The 23732-nt window shown below is 49.7% G+C and overlaps 1 protein-coding gene across 2 annotated transcripts in view; it reads right to left on the bottom strand.

The window, feature by feature from the left end:
• Positions 1 to 23732, bottom strand: part of ADAM12 (ADAM metallopeptidase domain 12) — a 391246-nt gene that overhangs the window by 36310 nt on the left and 331204 nt on the right. For both annotated transcript variants that reach the window (XM_027960492.2, XM_027960491.2), the window contains exons 14-18: positions 22793 to 22988; positions 8386 to 8494; positions 8074 to 8272; positions 5011 to 5088; positions 2095 to 2203 (exon numbers count right to left, since the gene is read on the bottom strand). In XM_027960492.2, coding sequence (XP_027816293.1) covers positions 2095 to 2203; positions 5011 to 5088; positions 8074 to 8272; positions 8386 to 8494; positions 22793 to 22988 — 691 coding nt within the window. The remainder of the gene's footprint in view (positions 1 to 2094; positions 2204 to 5010; positions 5089 to 8073; positions 8273 to 8385; positions 8495 to 22792; positions 22989 to 23732) is intronic.

The following is a 23732-nucleotide window of genomic DNA, read 5'->3' on the forward strand; positions in this document are numbered from 1 at the left end:
TCAAATCAAACACCTATGTCTTCAACTGATCAGTTATTAAACACTGACAGGAGCAGCTGGCACCTGGTAGATGCTGGAGAGATGCTAGCTTCATGAACTTCTGAGCCCAGGTCACGTGGCTGGCTGCATTTAATAGTAAGACCCATGGTGTGGCCTTCCCTGTGTAACCCTTGGCCAGCTTCTCAAGGCCCCTCTTTTGTAGGTGTTTTGAGGGGAAGAGATTAAACCTATTTTCTTTTATGAAATGATGGCAACAGTGGATGAGTTTGGCTCTTCAGTTATTTTCATTTAAAAAATATTCTTACTTCGTACAATGAAGAGTTAGTGATTCAGTGGGTTCACCGTGTTTTAGCAACTCCCAACCCTGAGACCCCCTGGTGTCCACAGCAAAAAGACACTCAGGGCACGTGGCCTGTCTCCCACCATCCTCTCCAAATCCTTGAACATCTGGCTCACTTGAATGTGGATGGAACATTCACATTCTGATGCGGCAGGGTTTCTGATGCATTAAAAATGAAAACCCTGCTGTTTTTGAACTCTTTGTGGCCGATTCAAAAATTAAGTTGCAGCTGAGAGGCCAGCCATCAAGGCGTGGACGGCAGTGAGGAACAGGGAGGCTGGGCCAGACCCAGCTTATTATCCCCTGGGATGGACGTGCGCTAAGAGATGAGACCTGGAGGCCCTTTGACCACCTGCTGCGGGGCCAGGCTGAGAGGGCAGGACCCTGGGCACCCTTGGAAACAGCACTGAGACTCGTTCACCTTTCAGTCCAGGGATGACCGGAAGTTCCCTTCCCTTCCTCACGACACGACACCGCCTTCTCTAGATGTGCCTGCTTGGAGGGGCTCTCCTACCTGGCCCTGCAGAGCAGTGTTGTGTCTGTTGTCATGGAAACGCTGGCCAAGCCACAGCTTCAACCCTGCCCATCACTGCAGGACGTATGACTTCCTCCGTCAGCCACTGACTGACTGCCCCGGGGGCTCAGGTGGGTGCCAAGGTGGCAACACAAGTATGTTTGGGCAGTTCCTGCCCACCTCGCCCCTGACTCCCCAGCAGGGCTCATGGTGGGCTCCCTGCACCACTGGACTTGCTGCTTACACTTCAAAGGGGGCGTCACCCTGACTTGCCCCTTCACTGGCTGCCAATCTCTCAGAGAAGATGGCCCTGCACTAGGAGACCACTTATCATCTCTGGGGAGACAAGAACTGATGGTCCCAGCACAGCTGCCCTTGGAGGACTCTACACGGGTAGACCTATGTCTCAATCTTAGCTGTGTGACTGTGAAAGTTATTTAACTTCTCTGAGTCTCAGGTCCTTTGTACATAAAGAAAGAAGAAGAAGAATGCCCACTTTCATAAGGATTCAATTAATGCCTGCAAAATGTGAAGCCTGGTGCCCATAGGGAACAACAGCTCAGCAAAGGTGACTGCTGGGCTGGGCCCAGTCCCTTTATGAAAAGGATGGCATCTTTCTAGTAAGAGCTTTAAAAGGCACTTGACTTCACAACTCTTGGCCTCAGTAAACAAGGCTGGCCTTGATCAAGCAATCTGATCCTCCGGCCACAAGGTGCACATCCGCTTGGCAGTTTGTGGTAGGATGACCTTAACTGAGAAAATGCCACAGGCTGAGTGTGTGCTCAATCGCTCAGACATGTCCGAATCTCTGTGACCCCATGGACTGCAGCCCGCCAGGCTCATCTGTCCATGGGATTCTCCAGGCGAGAATACTGGAGTGGTTGCCATTTCCTTCTCCAGGGGATCTTCCTGACCCAGGGATTAAACCTGCATCTCCTGCATTGGCAGGCGGATTCTTTATCACTAGTGCCAGCTGGGAAGCCTGGAAACCTCAGCCTCTGAGCAAAGCAGAGCAGGGAGTCTCTGCAAAGATCAGGGAAGGATGAGAGGGTCTGGAAACAGGGGCCTCAGCCTGCGTCAGGTCACCTGGGCCTGTGGGGTCCCCACTGGGCTTCCAGCTGTGTGCCCACCCGAGGGCTGGCGGGTCTTCTGTCCTGCCTGCAATGGTCCCCTAAGGGCCCAGCTTTCCGTGCCCCTCGGGAGCTCGGCCCACTCCCCGGGACACGCTGTCACCACTCACCTGCTTGCCGGACGGGGCCGCTGTCCGTGCTCCCTCCGAAGCCGAACCTGTCACAGAAGGGAGGCGCCCAGTGGGGCTCGCAATGGCAGTTCTTCCTGTTGTTGCACACCTTTCGGGCAGCGGGGGACAAAGACACCAAGAGGGCGGCAGGGTTAGGACATGCCTCCACCTGGGGCAGCGCCAAGTCTCTGAGCCCTAACTGAGCCCCATAGCGAAGCAAAGGCCCTGCGGCAGTGCCCCCAGCGCACGGAGGCAGCCAGACTCTGGACGCACCACTGCGAGGATGCACCTGCGCCCAGCCCCACACCAGCCAGTGGCTGCAGATATAACAGAATGTGCAGCTGTTACATCAGCAGCTGTTGAGAGAAAGATGGAGACCATCAGGGCTCACTGGCTCCCTCGCACCTCTTTTCTGTCTCAATTTCCAGGTGCCTCCTTTTAGATCCAGGAAACCCTCCCAATCTGGCTGAGATGAGAAGACCTCTCAGTAGTGAGGAAGGGACCCTGCTGCTGGGACATGAAATCCATGCCCTTGGGCATCAAGGGTCTGACAACCCCGGGCAACTTCAGACAGGGTGCTCAGGGAGGCTGGGTGACTCAGGGTCCCACAGCAGTCTGACGGCCAGGCCTCCTGCTCCCCCTGATGCCCACAAGGTACCGCCTCCCCAAAGTCTGCTCTGATTCCTTCAGCAGACACTCTGGAAGGCTGGTCCCAGCTCCTACCCCTGAGTGGTGGACACAGCCAGCAGTGAGCTGTGTCCTGGTGAAATAAGAGGATGATGGCTCTGATCCCACAGGAAAGGGCTGCCCAAGAAGGTGGGAGGGGCGGCTTTGCTCTTGATGGGCCCTGAGGCTCCACAGAGGGGCCAACACTTGCTCACCCTGTGATCCAGGATGGCTGATGGTGGCTGTTGCCACCTGTGATGACATTCTGCTTGCTACTCGTATGTATTATTGTACACGGATCTGATTGAACTATTACTGGAACCAGTGGAAAATGATTATGAAAACAAGAGGGAATCCTTTCTAGAAAGACAATGAGACTGAATGCTTTGGAAATGCTGGATGACGGGTAAGGCCCTAAAAAGAACTTTGGACAAATTTGGAATGGGAAGAACAACTGAAAAATGATCAGGAAAAGCTGCAGAAGAAAGGGTTCCTCATTCAGGTTGCTCGTGAGTGTCTCAGTTTCCCTTGCACTTAGAGAAGCAAACGACACATCGTGGATGGCGCGCTTTGGGTGGTTCTGTATAAGGAAGTCAGGGTTGAGCTCCCATCCTGCAGGCTTCAGCTCCACGTCAAAATACTGCTGGACGGGGCCAAATACATGCTTTTATGTTTTTAAGGCACATTAAATGTTTGGGGTGTATATCTCATTTGTGATGTTTCCCAGGTTGTGATGAATCAACCATAGTCAACATGAACAAACCCAGATACTTCCAGCAGTCAGGAAACCCTGATAAGTGAGAAAGTACATTTCTATGAAGCTCACATGAAGCAGAATTAACTGTCACTAGCTTGTCTGGAGAATCCCAGGGATGGGGGAGCCTGGTGGGCTGTCATCTATGGGGTCACACAGAGTCGGACACGACTGAAGTGACTCAGCAGCAGCAGCGGCAGCACCGCCCAGGCTGCCTGAAATCTGAATGTCCTGCTGTTTCCCCAGAGATCCTGTGGCTGGGGCACCACCCCCTGGGATTCAGGCACTATCTCCTGCTGTGAACCACAGTCAGGGGCCCTCTGGACGGCTTGTGGCAGAGAGATTATAGCCCTGACAACTGCCACCCCCCACCCCAGAGGGGCTGCTGGTGAGCCTGGCCTTGCTAAGGAAAGGGTAGGGGTCTAGCTGTTACTTGTTCCCAAGTCACGGCAGCTGCTCAGCCCCCAAGCAATGTGGGCCTTTCCTCTCCAATGTGTGGATGGGACGCCAGGGATGTTGGAGGGTCAGGAGTCCAGGGTCCCTGATCCAGCATTGCTACTAACTGACCACCCAACCTTGGACGTGTCACTACCCCCACGTGGGTCTGGACTCATCATCAGTCAGATAATGAGGCTGCACTAGATCATTCCTTCCAGCCATTAGGAAGAAGTCCACGATCCAATGAAGACATGAAAAGCCTGCATTTTATACTGACAGTCAGCTACGCTCACCACCAACAGACCCATCTGAGGCGACGCTGCAGTCCCTCATGGTTACAGCACAAAAGTAATCTTATGCAAACCTCCATAATTCTGTGTTAGAATCATCAGCAAGTGTCTGCAAGCTTTAAAAATAGAATTTGGAGCACCATTTCTGCAGAAAAGGCTTCAGAAAAACAAATGAACCACTGGCATAGCTAATCAAGATTAATATGATTCCATTGGAAATAATTAAGCCCATCAGGAAAAATAAATTAGGTTTTGAACAATTAGAATCCTCTCCTCCCCCAAATCCTCTGAACTGAAACAACAGCCCTCTTTAGTTGAAACCCACTGTATGTGATTTCAAGAACATGTGGTCAGTATGTGCTGTCTTCTTTGTTTTAATTGCTTTTGGAAATATTTCAGTTCAGACACATATTCTGAATGTTGGTTGTGAGAGAGACAGCTCCGTTTGCAACGCTAATGAAAAACTCTTCATAAAGGAAGGTTAGTGTTAAAATTACTTTGAAGATGACAAAGTCCTTTCAAAAAAAAAAATCCAGAATGTCAATTTAAAAGATAATTACCATGCAATCTGATTTTCTTTGTTAAATAAAAATCCCATTTCTTATGCCATGTAAAGGTCAAAGAAAATGAATGTCTTCAGAAGAAAATACTGAGGAGACACAGCTATATTTTTACAAAGTGATGGATGGCAAAAATCCTTTACAAAGGAATGATTCAGTGCTGAACTTAATTATGGGCTAGCTACATGAAGGCAGTTCACCTACTTACCCCCCTGCCGTGGCACTGCACCGCACACTCGTGCACACCAAAGACACTGACATTCTGACACCGACGATTCAGGCAGATCTGGAGAAGGAGGGAGGCACAGTAAATATCTATGTCCATCTACAAACACGCACACGCACACGCGTCTGTGAATTAAAGAATAGAGGAACGGGAAAAGAAAATGTGCTGCATATGCACAATGGAGCGCTACTCAGCCACGAGAAAGAATGAGACAATGCCATCTGCAGCAGCAAGGATGGACCCAGAAATTGTCACACTGAGTGAATCAGCCAGGGAAAGACAAATATCATGCGGTATCACTTATATGTGGAAACTAAAAAAAAAAAAGGTACAGATGAATTTACCTACCAAACAGAAATAAGGGTCACAGATGTAGAAAACAAACTTCTGGTTACCAGCAGGTAAGGGTTGAGGGGGGAGTGATAGCTGGGAGACTGGGTCTGACATCATACACTGCTATATATAAACGAAATAACAATAAGGACCTACTATGTGTATCTAGCACAGGGAACTCTACTCAATACTCTGTCATGACCTATATGGGAAAAGAATCTAAAAAAAGGGTGGATATACGTATATGTGTAACTGATTCACTTTGCTATACATCCGAAACTAACCCAACATTGTAACTCAACTACACTCCAAGAAAAATGAAAAAACAAGAAAAGGCAAAACCAATACAGTACTATAAAGTACAATAAAGTAAAAATAAAAAGTTAAAAAAAAAAAGAAAAAGAAAAGGCAAAGAAAAACTCCAGGAAGACCATCTTTCAGTGAACGCACATGGCATAATGGTGCTCTCTGCTTTGGACATAGGTTCTGACGTCCACCTCCAAATTCAGCCCATTCCAAGTCTCACATCAGTGTGGACACTATGGGAGTCTTGTATCTTCATGGCATGTTATATGGTTTTGGGCAACTCTGAAATTATGGTAACTGATTTCCTCATGACTTTTGTGTGGAGCTTGCAATAACATCTACATATTTCAGCATTTTTGCCCCCATTTTTTTCTCTACTATTAAAAGATACAGGAGAGAACAAAACAGCCTAGTCCTTCACCTGTGCCAACAGAGACTCAAAGACTCCAGGAACCCAGGATCCGAGAATCTCACAAGGGAAATAGTAAAATATGGGAACTTTCCCCAAATGCTGACTGACAAGCATTATCATTGATGACATAAACCATCAACAGAAATGCTCAACAGCGGAGAACAGATGCTTGCCTTGTATTTATCAAGCCTCTGCAGAGGCAGTAATTTGCTAAATGATACTGGGTTGGTTGAAAGAATTTAGTCTCATTTCAAAGGTGCATAATATACTCCAGACTCATGGGATCAGGCTCTTTATCTCCTATAGAATGTTACAAATTGGTGGAGTCAAAGGAAGAACAGTTGAATTTTTAGATTACAGAAGCATTTTTAATCAAGTAGGACCTTCCTTCGGAGAAGGCAATGGCACCCCACTCCAGTACTCTTGCCTGGGAAATCCCATGGGCGGAGGAGCCTGGTAGGCTGCAGTCCATGGGGTCGCAAAGAGTCGGACACGACTGAGCAACTTCACTTTCACTTTTCACTTTCATGCATTGGAGAAGGAAATGGCAACCCATTCCAGTGTTCTTGCCTGGAGAATCCCAGGGACGGGGGAGCCTGGTGGGCTACCGTCTATGGGGTCGCATAGAGTCGGACACGACTGAAGTGACTTAGCAGCAGCAGCAGGACCTTCCTATGAGACATTGACCATCTGACCCCAGCAGCTTATCTAAGACAAGATGAATGCCCTGCAAAAGAAGTACTGGTCGAAGCGGCTGTCAGGGCTGGTGGGGTCTTGGCCAAGGGGACTGGCACATTCCTGCTGATGAAAGAAACTGTTTGGGGTTGCAATGAGCACAACAGGACCCCAGTCAGAATCACAGCGGATGGGTGCTGCCCTCCCCCCAACCCACGGGCCAGGCGCAAAGATGGCTTTCAAAGAACCGGGGCTCTGCAGGAAGGAGATCAAAGCACATTTAATTTTGCACATGAAGTGAAAAGCTCACTGATAAATTGAGTCCTTGGAATTTCAGTGTTCAGATGCACCTGGCCTTGGCTGTTCAAATCACCGTTTAAATGGTGTCATTCTAATGTCAAGACTTGAATATAAATGAATGTGTGTGATTAAGGAGATATCCAGAATGTATAATGTGTTTCGCATATCATCCTGTTTCCTTAAGGATAAAGCATTGACGGCATGTGAAGGAAGGGGGTGGGGTGGGGAGGAGGGGACTCCTGCCCTGGGGACCCAGCTGCAGGAGCTGGCTAAGCACCTTTCCTTTCTGCTCTGTGACCTCTGGTTAGTAATGGTTTCATATTCATTTTGAAAATGGGGCCCTAATCAAAGCATCTTCCTTCCTAAAATGTTAATTATTAACTTGAGATCATTCAGTCTGATGAGAAAGTTTAGTGGGAAAAAAAAAAATCAATGTTGCAGAATGTGAAAATCTCAATTTTTTTTTTTAATCATTGTGGACTTCATTCCTAACCTCCTTCCCCAAATATCTCAGTCTACCTTTCCCCCTTGTCTCCAAAAAACCCCCTTTGGCTTTAAGCTTATCCCATCTCCTCCCCTCTCCTGTCCCTCTGTGGGGGTCTCTGAAACTACATATGACTTCCCATTCTGTCCAGGTGAGAACAAGTCCCTACTGTGCCAAAAACCCAAACCACATTTCCAAGAACAATATAATACGCTGCTGTGTTTCCTTCCAGAGTAATTTCCTGGCTAGAAACTCGCATAACACCCAGAGTGTAGAAAAGACTTCTTAACACTGAAAGGCTGAGAAAACAAGCTTGATTTCCCCAAATCTGCATCTCAACGGTCAGCCGAGGAGCTAGGATTTGCTTATTTATTCTTTTCCTTGTAGGTGCAAAGAACTGGATTTCAGAGGCAGCATTCTGAGAAGTGGCTTTTGAAAAACAAACCATCCCTGTACCTCAGGTCTCAAATAGGACATTTCCCAGTGGGTCCTTCCAGACTCACGTTTGTGACGCAAGGGAGCACTTGGGGCTTACTTTTCCGTCTGCGCACTTTGTGCCGGCAAGCACGAGCCCCGGGTCCGGCAAGTCATCACCCAAGTACACGTGGGTCCCACGGCACAGAATCCGGCCTCCTTCCTGCAGCGGGATATTCGTTTCTATGGAAACAGCATTGGTACCAATGACTGGTCGGCTGGCACCTCCTTGACACTGGATTTTTCCACACTTAGCGTCTCTGGAAAGGCAAGAACAGACAGTCCTCAAAGAGGGAAAGTGTGGAAGCAGCCCTAAGTGATCTGGGAAGTTCAAAGGCATGGTGTAGTCAGGACACAGACCCTTCCCTTGTACCTCATCGCGCACTTGGCAAAGGAGCTCTTGGAATCTTTGCCGCAGTTGCCGTAAGGGTCACCTGCGGAGTTGACTCTCTCAAAGCAGATCCCGGGGGCAGGTTTAGCACCTGAAACAGAAGCAAAGCAGCACTCTCACCTCCTGCAAGTTTTTGGGATAGTCTTCTCTGAACAGCACTGGTGGCTCAGTCGGTAAAGAATCTGCCTGCAGACCAGGAGGCTTGGGTTTGATCCCTGGGTTAGGAAGATCCCCCTGAAGGAGGAAATGGCAACCCACTCCAGTATTCTTGCCTGGGAAATCCCATGGCCAGAGGAGCCTGGCAGGTTACAGTCCATGGGGTCGCAAGGGTCGCACACGACTTGGTAAACGAAACCACCGCCTGACTTTATAAAGGGAAATGGGCTCCAGTGTCCTGAGAAGTCTCACCTGGCATCTTGGCTGATGCCTGAGCCCGCTTAGCTCACAGCAGAGCTTGCGTTCCATAACTCCTTCTTCTGGAGGGCTGCTCTGCAGGCCCATGACATGTGCAACCTCTCAGGAGGTGAGGTCCGGCTCTGGGACCAGACCCGACCCCACACCAAGATGCTGACTGGCTGGCTGCGGTCAAGCAGGGAGGCTTGATTTCTTGAACAACTCCCACACAACTCGGCCAAAAAACGCAAGCTAAAGCAGACTCCACAGAATAATGATGACTAATGAGAAGAAGCAATGAGAGAGGCAGACAGTAAGAGAGAGAATGTGCAAGGCAGGGATCGCATGCCCCATTTGCAGCCTCACAAAGCTCCCTGTCAGAGCAAGCACCGGCTTCGATGAATGCCTATGTTGGTCAGGCAGAGACTGCCCTCAGAGGGCATGAGACGTAAAGCCTCCCAGTCCTTTCACACAGCAGGACAGTGCCCAGCGGAGGGGGATGTGGGAGCCAGAGAGCTCAGGAAATGGTCCTTTTTAGCACATCTTCCGGCCAAGGAAAACGAGAACATGTACCTGGGGTTTGCGTTGCTGGAGCTCCGTAGGGCTCTAGAACGCTCTGCATGGTGGCATCTGCTGAGGACTACGTGAGAAATTCAGACAAACGTTCCCTGTCCTTCAGAGTGAGCCCTGTGCTGTGTCCTGGGCCTGCCTTCCTTTCCATATGGGTGTCCTATCTGGGCACTTCCTCTCACGTCTGCCAGGATGCAAACTTCCCAGAGCCCAGTTTTGCCTCTTGCCCTTCTCTCTATCCTGCTCTGGGGAGGCTCCATCACCTTCCAAGATGACCATGTCGTGATGGGCAATGCTCCCCTTCTCCCAGGGATCAGATGCTGTTCTTATTACTAAAAAGTCCATCTTTCTTCAACCTAATTCCTCATCAGACATATTCAGCATCCCATTAAAACAAACAACAAACAAACAGGCAGACAAATGAAACAAAGCCCGTGTAGCAGCTGAGACCAGTCATGGGTTCAGCAGGTGATCTCTGCACTGAGCCACCCCATCCCGGACCTCTCATTTTCCCATTCTCCGTTTTCTGGGTGGGGGGAGGAAATTAGAGAGAGGCCTCCCAAAGGCATTTACCTAAACTGGACACAAATTAGTCACTCAGTCATGTCTGACTCTTTGCGACCCCATGGACTGTAGCCCACCAGACTCCTCTCTCCATGGAATTTTCCAGGCAAGAATACTGGATGGAGTGGGTAGTCATTCCATTCTCCAGGGGATCTTCCTCACCCAGGGATTGAACCTGTGTCTCCTGTGGCTCCTGCATTGCAGTCAGATTCTTTACCACTGAGCCACTGGGGAAACCCCGAATATATATATATAATAAGTGAATACTACTCAGGCTTTGAAAAGAAGGAAACTCTGCCATTTGTGACAATATGGATGAACCTGGAGGACATTATGCTGAGGGAAATAAGCCAGATACAGGAAGACAAATACTACTTGATCACAGAATCTAACAAAGTTGAAACCGTAGACATAGAGGGTAAAAAGGTCATTGCCAGGGGCTGCAGGGAGCAGGCAAGAGGTGGGTATTATTAGTCCAAGCGTACAAAGTTTCAGTTACACAAAATGAATTCATTCTAGAGGCTGACTGTGCAGCATAGTAACTCTAGTTACCAATACTGTATTGTTTATTTAACATTTTTCTAAGAGGGTAAATCTTATCTGTTCAGTGTTCCCATCACATACACATATACACATAAAAGTAAATTTAGAAGGTGGGAGGAATAGTTTAGAGGTGATGGATATGTTTACGGCATGGATTGTGGGCGTGATTTCAAAAGTGTATGCTTCTCTCCAAACCCATCGAGGTGTACACACTAAATACGCACAGCTTTTTGTATGTCAATCAAAGCTCCATAAAATGGTTTAAAAAGTCTTTCTGTTTCCCACAGCACATCCCTTTCATTTGCAGTTTATTTTGATGCTGATCCGTTCTATTCTGTTGTGTTTCTGTCACGGGAAATCTTATTTTTAGGCACAAGTGACCACTCACCCAACAGTGAGTCTTCCGATTTTACTTTTTCCGTTTGCTCAGTGGGTGTGTATTTAGGCTCTCCACCACCTAATTATCCATTCTGTTGCTTTTTAAAGTTCCTTTACCAGAATAAAAAAAGTAGAAGCAGGAAGTCACATCTTGGGAATAGTAATTAAACACGTGATAAATGTGGGCTTGTCTTTTCTTAAACCTGTGTTGTCAGTTGACCTCAATGAACCTCCTAAACCAGCAATGATTCATGACACCCATACCCAACGTAGATGCCCAGCTGGACTGTGAGATTCAAGATATGACTGAGAGATTAAGAGGTCAGGAGTACTCAGCCAGAGGAAAGAATGAAGTCATGCCACTTGCAACAACGTGGGTGGGCCCCAGAGATGATCATTCTAAATGAAGTCAGAAAGAGAAAGGCAAATACCATGTGACGCCACTTACGTGTGACGTCTAAAATATGCCACAAATGAACTTCCCTTTGAAAGAGGAACAGACTCACAGGCAGAGAGAACAGACTTGTGATCACCCGGCGGGGAGGAGTGTGGCGGGGGAGGGATGGATTGGGAGTCTGGGATTAGCCTATGCCAACGATTACAGATAGAATGGATTAAAAAACAGGTCCTACTGTATAGCACGGGGAACTGTATTTGATATCTTGTCATAAATCATGATGCAAAAGAAGATGAAAAGAATGTCGATAGACGTACAATCGCTTCGCTGCACAGCAGAGATTAACACGAGACCGTGAATCAACTATACTTCAATACGATAAATATTTTTAAAAAGAGTTCAGTAAGTAAACCATCCTTTCTGATGACTGATCTTTGGGGAAAACTGTGTTTTATATTCGTGCATTCACGAGATCTAAGAAAACAACAAGTCTTGATTTCTTCGGGAAGGCCTCTTCATGTCTGATCTCTGCAGTCAGTGGTTGTGCTGCAGAGCTGGAAAATGGGTGTCAACCCTACAAACCGGGAGACCCCGGTCATGTCACGGGGAACTCCTGAGACGCTGTTCCCTTTGTTCAATGAGGACAGGGACATCACCTGCCCTGAAGGTTCAGTGAGACCCCCAGGCTCTCAGTAAGCCTGTTTGTACTGAGGACAGCCACCAGTCATGGCGAAGAAGATGGCTTGACACCGGACATTAAGGACGGCAGAGCACGTGAAGGGAGGCGAGGTCCTTGGAGCTGACCTCGTTTGCAACCCTCCCTACATTTGTAATGTTGCAAAAAACAGTTCAGAATGGTGTTGGTAGGGGCTTCACGCCTGTTTCCTTCCTAGAGGGTCATCCCCAGGGTCTAGCACATCACAGGAAGCCAGTGGAGACCATTGAATGATTGGGTGAGTAACTCCTGGCCCCATCTTCGGAAACGAGAGGGAAGAAAGAGAATCTCCTTGATGGAAATTTTGGGAGGTTTTGTACATACTTTGCATGTTAAATAAAAGTACAGTCATAGCTCAGTGAGAAATGGGACATTTCTTACCATGTCAGTAAACAAAGGATGTCCCAGTCACCAGTAACTGCACCTGCTGCTGATGGTGAGCTGCTGAGCCCTAAGGACACTCAGGATGTAAAAATACAGGATGCTGGCCCCAGGTAGTTGAGGTCAGTCGCTCATTCGTGTCTGACTCTTTGTGACCTCGTGGACTACAGCACGCCAGGCTTCCCTGTCCATTACCAACTCCCGGAGCTTACTCAAACTCATGTCCACTGAGTCAGTGATGCCATCCAACCATCTCATCCTCCCCAGATAGCTGAGGTGCATATCCAAGGAATGATTTCAGCGAGTCCGTCCTCTTTCATGTTCCCGTACATAGAAGAGCACGAAATCCCTCCACTCGAGATTCTGGCTTTCCTTCAAGTAGCAATGATCTTGTGATGCTCAGACTACCTGCCCTTGGTTGAAAATCTTCTGTATAACCCGGATGCCCCTCCTCACCTCCTCAGAGCAGTTTTCTCAGGGTTACTTGAGATGCTGCCTCCCAGGCTTGAAAGTCCTAAAAATTCCCAGTGAATAAAGCATAGTTCTCAACTTCTAGGTTGGGAGCATTTTTAAAGTCGATACCAGGATGGCTCGGTGGTCAAGAATCGGCCTGCAAAGCAAGGGGTGCAGGAGATGCAGACTGGACCCCTGGGCCGGGAAGATCCCTGGAGGAGGAAATGGCAACTCACTCCAGTACTCTTGCCTGGAGAATCCTATGGACAGAGGAGCCTGGCGGGCTACAGTCCATGGGGCTGCAAAGAGTCAGACATGACTGAGCACAGCACAGGGATCTCAGCTTCCCTCCACCCAACTCCTCTTCTCTTGTTTCGGTGAGTGGGGTTCCCGCTGCCCCGAGTCCTGTGCTCTTTCTGGGCGCTGCCCCAGCCAGCCTGGGCTGCTCCTCCAGAAGCTCACATCAGCACACAGGTTGCTGCCTCAAGCAAAGACACTTGAGTTTGATTTCCTTTCATTCCATTGAACCCTGGGAACACAGAGCATCTTCCCTGGGAATTCCTTTCCTTGCCATTAAACCAACAGACACAGTTTAAATGAATGGGGACACTTTGGATCCCCAACATGCCATTTGTTGGACACCCCACTGTCAGGTATTGTGCTGGACATGGCAGGCAGTAGAAGCCATTCCTGGTCTGGGAAGATCCCGTGTGCCATGGAACAACTAAGTCCGTGCATCACAACCCCTGAGCTTGTGCTCTAGAGCCTGGGGCCCACAATTCCCGAGCGCACTTGCCGGCATACTGAAGCCCGTGTGCCCTGGAGCCCACGCTCGGCTATGAGAGAAGCCACCACAATGAGAAGCCCGAGCACAGCAACTCCAGAAAAGCCTGCACAAAAACGAAGACCCAGCATGGCCAAAACCAAAGAAACAAAGGCGGATGGGGTTTGACCTGTAAAGTCTATTCCGCTCTGGGATGAACTTGCCCAGTGGCTCCAACAACGCAGACTTCCAAAGGTTAATTTTTTGGCTCTTGCAAGAATCCAGTCGCTGTCCATTTCCAGGAGGTTTTCTCATCTCAGCTCTTCTCCAGAACTCAAGGGAGCAGGAGACGAGACGCCTCGCTGCTGACGCATCGGTGGGCGAGCCAACAGTGGGCCCAGCACTGACGCTGTCGGCCACACCGTGCCAAAGGAAGCTCAGTCTGGATGCGTAGCCGGTCATGATTTCATTGGCTACAGACACCTGGGGATAGAGCGATCTCTCTGTGAAGTCAGAGACTAGAATGCACACCTGATCCTTGGTCATATCCTCCAAGTTTTTCATCTGGAGGATTAAGGGCAAGGACACTCTGATGGGTAATTCGTGGTCAAACTCGATGGACAAGAACTTTTGCATCAGCATCCTCAAGCATTTAGGGATTGAAAATATTCAACTTTTATCTCATCAATACTCTGAAACTGCTGCTGTTTCAATGGAGCGGGGGATGGGGGGAGGGGAGTGACAGAGGTCAGAGGAGGGTGGGGCAGAACACTATTTACCACGCTGGTTCCATCCAGGTGACTAACACTTCTTACCCTGAAGTCTCCACGTTGGGATGAGAAGCCTTGCCTGAGAAACATGGATGCTTAAAGACAAGGGGGTTTACAAAGAAGGAGAAATATCATGTGACATCCCTTCCATGTGGAATCTAAAAAGAAATGATACAAATGAACTTACTGGCAAACCAGAAAGAGATTCACAAGCTCAGGAGAACAAGATGATGGTTGCCAAGGGCAAGGACAGCTAGGGAGTTTGGGGTGGGCGTGTACACACTGCTGTATTTAAAACGGATAACCAACAAGGACCTACTGTATAGGACAGAAGCTCTAACTCAGTGTTACGAGGCAGCCCGGGAGCGGGGGGGGGGGTCTGGGGGAAATGGACCCCTGTGTATGTGTGTCTGAACCCCCTAGCTGTTCACATGAAGTGATCACAACATTGTTAGTCGGATGCACCCCAACACAAAATAAAAAGCTCAAAAAGAAAATAAAGATGAAAGAGTTTAATAAATGAAACTTAAATGAAAAAGTATCTAAGCAGCTGAGACTTGATCCAGATCACAGCATACTCTATTGCGGTTTCACCTCCCATCTCAGGCTGTAGGACAGTGTCACACAAAGTTTGGGGCCACCTCCTGAGGCCAGCATGCCCCCAGCTAGAGGTGGGAACTGCTCAGTCCCACCTCTTGTGTGGTGGGGAGCGGTTTCCTCCACTGGTTTGGAGCAACCATGGAGATCTGTGAAAACGACTTACAGAAAACGAGACTTCTGCAATTGTTTGTTTGGTCTAATACCTCTCTCATATCCCTTTTTGTAGGAACGCAAACCCCTTTTCTTATGGAAAATCCACTTTTTATGGTTCAAGTGGGGCTAACTTTCCCAATCAATGCCAAAAGGATGGGCATGAGATTCAAGTCTGGCCCCTGAGACTGCTCCATGTCACCAGTAATAAGTGTAGGTCAGGGATGGATACAGGACCAAAGCCAGTACATCTGCATCTTCCTTGGAACCTGACTGCTGGAGCTGGCTGGACGAGGGGTCTGGGCTGCTTTGCTCCTGGACCGTTGGCTGTGTCCTTCAGGGTCTCCCCCATTACCACTCTCCCTTGAGCCTGGGGACCCCCTGCTCTCATTCACCCTGGAAGGCTGTCCTCACCTTCCATCCATCACATTTGCCTCTTGTAATGTTTGGAGGCACTGGTCTCACCGTAAACCCCGCTGTGGACTGAAAAGGTTCCTCGGGCCCGCACAGAGCAGGTGTGTCCCAAGAATGAATGAGTGAAAACCAGAGGGAATGCAATTCAGGGAAAGCACATCCTGTCTCTACCTACCTGCCTGTAGGAAGTCAGTTGTGGTTCCCACAAAACAAAGCATCTTGGGTAAATAAACACAGTTTTCTGGTCTGCCTTGTCTGGGTCTTCACTTATTCATTTACATCGAATGAAGTATTACCATTCTGGCTTTCCTCATAGCTCAGTTGGTAAAGAATCTGCCTGCAATGCAGGAGACCTGGATTCGATACCTGGGCTGGGAAAATCCCCTGGAGAAGGGAAAGGCTTCCCAACTCCAGTATTCTGGCCTGGAGAAACACATGGACTGTATAGTCCACAGGGTCACAGAGTCAGACACGACTGAGTGATTTCCACTTTCATCCTTTTCACTTAAGAGGAAAGAAGATATAAAGTCACAAAAAGACATTTTTACTTCCTGGAAAGGAAAACTGTCATTTCCTCAACATTTAGACATATTAAAAAAAAAAAATTCTATAAGCAAGAAAACCAGAAAGGGGGCTCCACGCTGATCTTGGGAGCAGACACAGCTCCTACAATTGAGAAAAGCAGCATTAAAGGAAACAGACTGGAAGGTGCAGACCAAGAATAGCTTCCTGAGCACCCTGACCATCAGGACCTACAGACACCAGGAAGGACAGTCAAGAGTGTGGAACCAGCCAGCTGGCGCTTATCTTAGAGACAGAAGGGTCAATAATTTACCACGTGTAAATGACTTCTATCTGCTAGAAAGATGTTATAAAGGTACAGATCTGACTCCAAAGTTGCTGCACGTAAAGATGTCTGTCTTCATGAAGACAGGAGAGTTCATATCTGTCTCATGAAAAAAAGTGGCAGGTTTTCTTATCACTACTATATTGCATCAATTTACAGCCTTTGAATTTTTAATAATGGAACACTTAGATGTTCTGCTATTATCAAAAGATGAAATTTAGCCTTTCAGAGGGATTTTTGACACCATCCTGTATTTTATCATTTTAGAAGAAGTGATGGAGTTTAATTACCAGCTTTATCTTCAGAGTGATATAACTTGTGATTTGCAAGTTTCCAATGTCATTATGTCTTTTGAAAGAGAGATGATGGCATCTTGTATTGAGCCCACAATTTATGTGATCTAATCTTTCTTTAGGGTTTTCCCTTGCGGCTCAGGGGTAAAGAATCTGCCTGCCAATGTGGGTTTGATCCCTGGGTTGGGAAGATCCCCTGGAGAAGGAAATGGCAACCCACTCCAGTATTCTTGCCTGGGAAATCCCTTGGACAGAGGAGCCTGGTGGTGGACCATGGTCCATAGGGTCGCAAAAGAGTCGGATATGACTTAGCTACTAAACAGCAACATCTCCTTAAAATGACTCTGTTATGAAAATACAGGTCCCCAATTCAGTTGCGTTGGGTCCTCCTCCGTCACTAACATCCCTGCCCCTGTTGCTAACGTCCACAAAGGCATCTTCACAAGTGACCGCAGTCTGCTTGTCCTTCTCCCAGGCCTCCCTGCTTCTCTTCTCCACACTGACCTTTATGTCTGTGGAGAAACAGAGCCCCAGCAAATACATTCTGTCATTTCCTTCTTGCACAACGGAACACAAAAGAGACTTTCCTGCCTCCTAAACACTATGACTCTTGGCAAAGATCACTCTTCTTCCCATCTGTAGCCTGATGCTGTGGATGTTTGTAAACGTACTATCCTAGGTATGTTGTCATAAAGAAACTCATTTAAACAAGCCTTGCTGGGCTTCCCTGGTGGTGCCATGGTAAAGAATTTACCTGCCAGTGCGGGAGACACAGGTTCCATTCCTGGTCTGGGAAGATCCTGCAAGCCACGGAACAACTAAGCCTGTGCATCACAACCACTGAGCTTGTGCTCTAGAGCCCGGGGACCACAGTTCCTGGACACACTGGCCACAATACTGAAGCCCGTGTGCCCTGGAGCCCACGCTCTGCTACAAGAGAAGCCCCCACAATGAGAAACCCGAGCACAGCAACCACACAGCCGCCCCGCTCGCAGCAACTAGGGAAGAGCCTGCACAACAACGAAGATCCAGCACAGCCAAAAATAAAATAAATTTAAAAAGTAAAAATAAACCAGCCTTGCAGATAAACACTGCAAAGGCACCGGCCCGTAAAAATTGTCTGACCAGCTCACACCACATCAATCAGGTGACGCTATTTTCTGGTGAGTGATAAAATAGATAAAACTCAGATAATTTCAGGATTTCCTTGATGCAGATTGTTTGCGGCTCTAGACACACAGTTATCTGCAAGATTAATTTCCAAGTAACGTTTTCAGTTATCATGCTAGTGGTTCAGATAAACAACATTGGCAAAAGTAAATTTTCTGCCTGAAGAAACATATCCAGCTGTATTTCAGAAGGAAATGTTTAAGGTCACGTCGCATTGACAGAAAGTCTTTGTGGCTATTAAGCCTGAAGCGGACAGAGGGCCAAATACGAGGTCTGATTTGAGCTGCAGGTAACATTTACGTGTTTGACATTAACTGATAAAGTCCTGAGATTCAAGATCTGTGGGAGAAGCATCAGTGGGGGTAAGAATGTCAATTCCAAACCGACAAGGGTACCGTCAACAATAATCATCAGGAAAGCAAGCAGATGAACAACCCTCACAAAAAGTATTCTAAAACTCTATTACTTTGCTAGTTAGGAGTTGCAGGCATATGTTTTGAATTTTCTATCATTTTGTTTGTAGAAAGATTTGGAAGCAGGATTATTTTATTGAAATATAAGGCTGGATTGAGAAACGTCCCTCTCAAAAGGGAATTAGTTAGTTGGGAGGAAGGGCTTCCGCTGGCCAGTGTTTGGGTAGCCAGATCTGGGGAGTAACTGATGACTTCCTGAATGTAACAGATGATGCTGGCCAGGTTACTTGGATGCCAGCGGCAGGGGCTGCAGAGCAAGTACCCTAGATTTCTGAGTCACTAGGCTTCCTAGGGGTTGAAAGTGACCCCAAAGCACACATGGTCCCAATCCCAGAGCATTTGCTACAGGCTGGGAAATGAAAGACTATATCCTGAACTCATTGCATCCTTGACAATAAGTTTTCCTCTTCTGAATCATGAAAAGTTAATGCATACCGACCGCAGTAACACAGCAATATACTGCTCTCTGCCTGCTGCATCTAGCTGGCTGGGACCTGGCTGAGGAAGTGACCTCTGCCCCTGGGAACTGTGACGGTCACATCCTGACTCTACTGCAGGTCCCAGGCGAGAGTGCACTGGGGCTGTGGAAGTGTGTCCCTCTGGCAGAACCAGGGCTCTTGGTCGGTAACTCACAAGAGCAGGACATGGTTGAATAGCTATCAGATGAGTGTATGCAGTGGTAGACACGGCTCTCTGTTCTCCAAGTCACAGTCCAAGCTCTGGGCAAGCAGAAGAGCCTGCGGTTCCCCTGGGATGGGCCCCTGTTCCTATGCACCTTGGCCCCTGCTGTTCCGGACACAGGAAATCCCTTCCTCTCCTACCCTGGCAATGACTGCTCCAGGGCAACCTTGTTTAGGCTCCTTCCTGCTCTAACCACAACCCCCTCCAACCCTGCCCCAGGCTGAGCCCGAGTCCCTCCTCTTTTCCCACCAGATCACGGCCCTCCCCACAGCCCCAGGGACTGCACGGTACTATATACATGTGATATATTCATAGACATGAAATAGACAAGCTACAGCAGAGGACAGCCAAGTACCCACGCAGTAGGCGTATTACGCTCCCCATTTTCACACAAGGCACGAGAAGGCTGAGCAACTTGCTGAAGGTCACCCTTTTAGAAAGTGGTCCATTCAATGCCTCTGGACCCCCAAGAGGGCCTATGTCCTAATCCTTGAACCCTGTGACTATGCGACCTAACTTGGCAGAACAGACTTTGAGGATGTGATTAAGAAATCGAGATGGGAAATGATGCTGCGCAACCTGGATGGCCGAATATAATCCCAAGGGTCCTTGTAAGAGGGATGCAGAGGATCTAAGTCAGAGACAGAGATCTGGCCACAGAAGCGGAAGTCACAGAGACAGAGATTTGGAGATTCTGTTCTGCTGGCTTTGAAGGCGGGTGAAGGAGCCACGAGCCAAGAATCGCCGGCAGCCCCTCAAAGTTGGAAAAGGCCAGCAAACAGATGCTCCCCCAGAGTCTCCAAAGGTAACACTGCCCTGCCAACATCTTCATATTAGGACTTCTGACCCCAGGAACTAGAAGATGATAAATGTGTGGTGTCATAAACCGCTGTGAGAGCAGACACAGGAAGCGTACCCAGTGTCCGTGAACTGGAGAGCTAGGCCATCACACTGATATAAGGAAAGGAACACCCTTCATTAGCAAAGCAGGTGGTTGAAGGCCCTTTTAAGAACCAACAGGGAGCCACTGCTGCTTCCGGCACTAAGTTCTCTATGCTCCTGAGGATGTCAGTGTGATGACTGCAAGTACTAAGAAGGTCAAGAGAGATGGGTCCCAAGAAGCCACCCGCCTGGGGGACTCCCCCAACCTAGTCCCCATGCTGGTCGTTTTCAGGAACTGGGCGCTTCTGATGTCAGAGATGTGTAGTCTGTGTGCCACGCCCCTCAGAGGAAGCCCGCCGTTGCTGGGCAAGGGCCCCCTCCATCACCAGGGTGAGTGGGAGGGGAGAGAAGGGGCCAGCCCGGACCCTGGGGCGGCAGGCCCCACTGTTGCTCGCAAGGACGTGGCAGGTCCAAGCAGGTAACTCCCTACCGCTTCTGCTCTGGAGAAGCTCAGCCTGTGAATCACGCCTGCAAGTCTGTCTGCCTGTCTGCCTCTCTCTCCCTGGTCAGGCAGCTCAAGAAGGACTAATCAGATGAGATAATGAACACCAGCCTCGGTCACCATGAATCACAGGCCTGCAGCCAGCTGAGTCACTCAGTGGCAGGGCTGAGAGAGCTGTGGGGCTCCGTCTGAGCTCACCCTGGAGCCGGGGCCAGACGCTCTAAGTCAGCAGGGCACCGAAGGCCACGCTTCACTCCAACATCTCTGAGTGCTGTGTGCTCTGGCCACGGAGTGCTCCTTGGAAGGGAACGTTGCAACTAAGTCCCCTGTAACTCAAGACGGGGAGATTACGGAGTCTGGGGAGAGGCTGGGCAGGGACGGCCACTAGGGACACTTCGGGCCACAAAGGTTTGGCTTGGGGAAGCAGCGCTGACCCAAAGTGACCCCACTCAGCTAAAAGGTGTCCGGTCACTCAGCCATTCAGAGTGTCTCCTCTGCGCTTGCCATGGGGAAGCGTTTGAAGCTGTGACTCCTACCTTGCCTGGAGGCCCTCCTGTCTAGCTGGGGAGGAGGTCTGGGGGCTGGTCAGGTTCCAAAGCCCAAGCACTAAGACTCCAGGTACCACCACTTCCTCTTTCTACCTGCCCGAGTTCATCAGCTGACTCACTGGAAAAGCCCCTGATGCTGGGGAAGACTGAGAGCAGGAGGAGAAGGATGAGATGGTTGGATGGCATCACCGACTCGATGGACATGAGTTTGAGCAAACTCGACGAGATCGAGAAGGACAGGGAAGCCTGGCGGGCTATAGTCCATGGGGTCGCAAAGAGTCGGACATGACTTAGTGACTGAACAGGAAGCCCGAGGCCTTGGGAGAACTCTCCAGAGAACGAGATAAACGGAGGCACGGTGAACCCCTTGTTGCTGCACCCGGGCTGCGCTCTCTTCTCCCTCAGAAAGTCCCCCGCACACAGGAGCCCTGGCTTGGTTGCAGGGTGGTGGTAGTGGGCTCCATGAGAGCCCCCAGTCCTAAGCAATGTCCGCTCTGTCCTCCATACTTGGGCCATTGCTTCCACATCACACTTCAAGCCCAACCTCTGAGGTTCAGTCACTGTCACTTGCCCTCATCACTCCTAAACCCCAAACTCTACCATCAAAGTCGGACAGAGGCCTGCATTGGCTCTCTCTCCCCTACAGAGCCCGAGCTGGCCTGGCCCCCTGCCTGGGCCTGGCTGACCACACTGGCCTTGCCATAGCTGGGGCCTCTAGCCAGAACCAAGGCTACCCGGCAGCCAATGGGAAGGGGCAGAAGAAAGACAAGATCGTTGGGACACGGTCTTGGAAAATACCCACTGTGGGATTCACTGTTAGATCCTGGATGCAAGAACAAGGGGCCAACCCCGGGGTGACGAGCCCCTGCTCTGGGCCGCCCTGCCTAGGACTGGGTCTTTGGCCCCGGAAGACGGGGCAGCAGAGGACAGAGACTCACAGGGCACGGGGCCTTCCTCCTTTCACTTCTGAGCATCTGTTTGATGCTAGATCTTCTGTGGAACTTGGGTTTGAGGCCTGGCTCTTTGGGGTGATGGCCTAGTGTGGGAACTCCGGCTGGACTTGGTCACAATCCCAGCCTCGTGACCTTGGGAAATGACCTCTGGCCTCTGAGTCTGAGCTTCTGCCTTCCGTAAAGCTGTGGTCATTTTCTCCACCTCAGGCGTCCTGTCCTGGGAAGGTTAGGCAAACCAGGCTAAGCCCAGGTCCAGCGGCCCACGGGCAGGAAGTGATGAACCATCTCTTAGGGACCCAACCACACAGAGGCCACTTCCTGGGTGTTTTTTTTCTGGGACACATGCCTCTGTCACTCTGCTTTCAGAACAAAAAGGCATTCAAGGCCCTTGAACACCTGTCTCTGAGCTTTTCCTCTGGCGTCCAGGCCTCCCACGCTGGGCCTTCCATCTGAACATCATTCCCCATTACAGATTCACACATCAGCTCGGCTCTGGCCTTCCCGAGGCAGGCACCCTGCCCCCCACCCACCAGCTGCACCAACGTCCTCTCTGGCTCCCTCTGCCAGCAGCTGGGGCTGTCACTCGAGCACCAATAAGGATTTGCACACAATTAGGGCTGCAGGCGGGGATGTTCTGCTGCCTGTCTGCCCGGCTCCCTGTTAAGCCGTCTGAGGGCAGCGGTCCTGGCTGATTCGGCCCTGTCTCCCCATGGGCACACGGAAGGTACTCACATGTCTCTGGCCAGACCATTCTGTTGTGCCTCAGGGCGGGCTCCAGACAGTGCCCACTTTTGTGTGCCCTGTGCCCACAGGCCCCGGTCCCACCACAAAGCCTGTCGCTTCAGCCCAACAGAAGGAAGGTTCTCGACAGTGCGCTCAGGGAGGGATGCTACTGAAACAGAGGGCAGGTTTCGCAGCCTCAGCCCCCAGGTTAGTGGGGGCCACGTACCTGGCCCCCAGAGGGTGACGCATTGCTGCTCGTGGGTCTGGCAGATGCCGTTGTAGCAGTAGCCATCCACCCCCTGGCACGGGTGCCCGTCGTGCAGGTACACGTTGGCTGGGCAGTGAGGACTGGCCCCCGTGCAGAACTCTGGGAGGTCGCAGGCGTTGCTGGGGTCCCTACATGCGGTTCCCGCTGGCTTCAGCTGCAAGGAGAGGGCGGGTTATAAGCACATAACTGCAGGAAACGGGGAAGCACGGTCCCAGTAACACTCCGGGCAGATGGGAGCAGGGCTACCCCGTGTAGCCTCATGTAGACTGGTGCGGACTTCAAAGGAAGTTCCCTTTACTGAAGGGAGAGCTCATTAAGTAGAGTTTCGCTGTGAGATTCACCTTTCCACTGTGGGATGGTGGGGGCAACTAAGATGCAGCTCTTTTTAATTTCCTGCAACATCAAGGTTTCCTGGTGAGCAGACAAGCTGGTCGCTAGCCCCTGGGCCTTGGAGGAGGCGGGGAGTGGGGTGCTGCCTGAGGGACCCATCGAATCTTAAGAACAAGATCCCTAAGATGCATCTACACTGAAAGCATTCACTTTTGTGGGCAAGATGACAAAAATCATCCCAAGGGCATACTTGCAACAGTAAATTTACTTTGCTATCAAATCACAGAGCTGGAAACCTGTCTGTAGGACTTTACAGGGGCAGGGAAAGAAGTAGTAAACCAAAGGGGCCACACAGGATGTTAAGGAACCATCCAAACAGTGCCTCAGCTTTTTGATGTTGGGGAGCGTATGGCTCAGGGTGGCTTGTCTGAAGTTATAGAGCCAGTGACCAGCCCCGCCTCAAAGCCCCCTCTCCAGGGACTTCCACCACCAGCAGCTGCAAGCCGGGGGTGCCAGCTTCTTTAACATCCCCATAAGCTAATCACAGGAAAGGGGTGAAGAATACTTT

The sequence above is a fragment of the Ovis aries genome, chromosome 22, assembly GCF_016772045.2.
Source record: "Ovis aries strain OAR_USU_Benz2616 breed Rambouillet chromosome 22, ARS-UI_Ramb_v3.0, whole genome shotgun sequence".
NCBI classification, from domain to species: domain Eukaryota; kingdom Metazoa; phylum Chordata; class Mammalia; order Artiodactyla; family Bovidae; genus Ovis; species Ovis aries.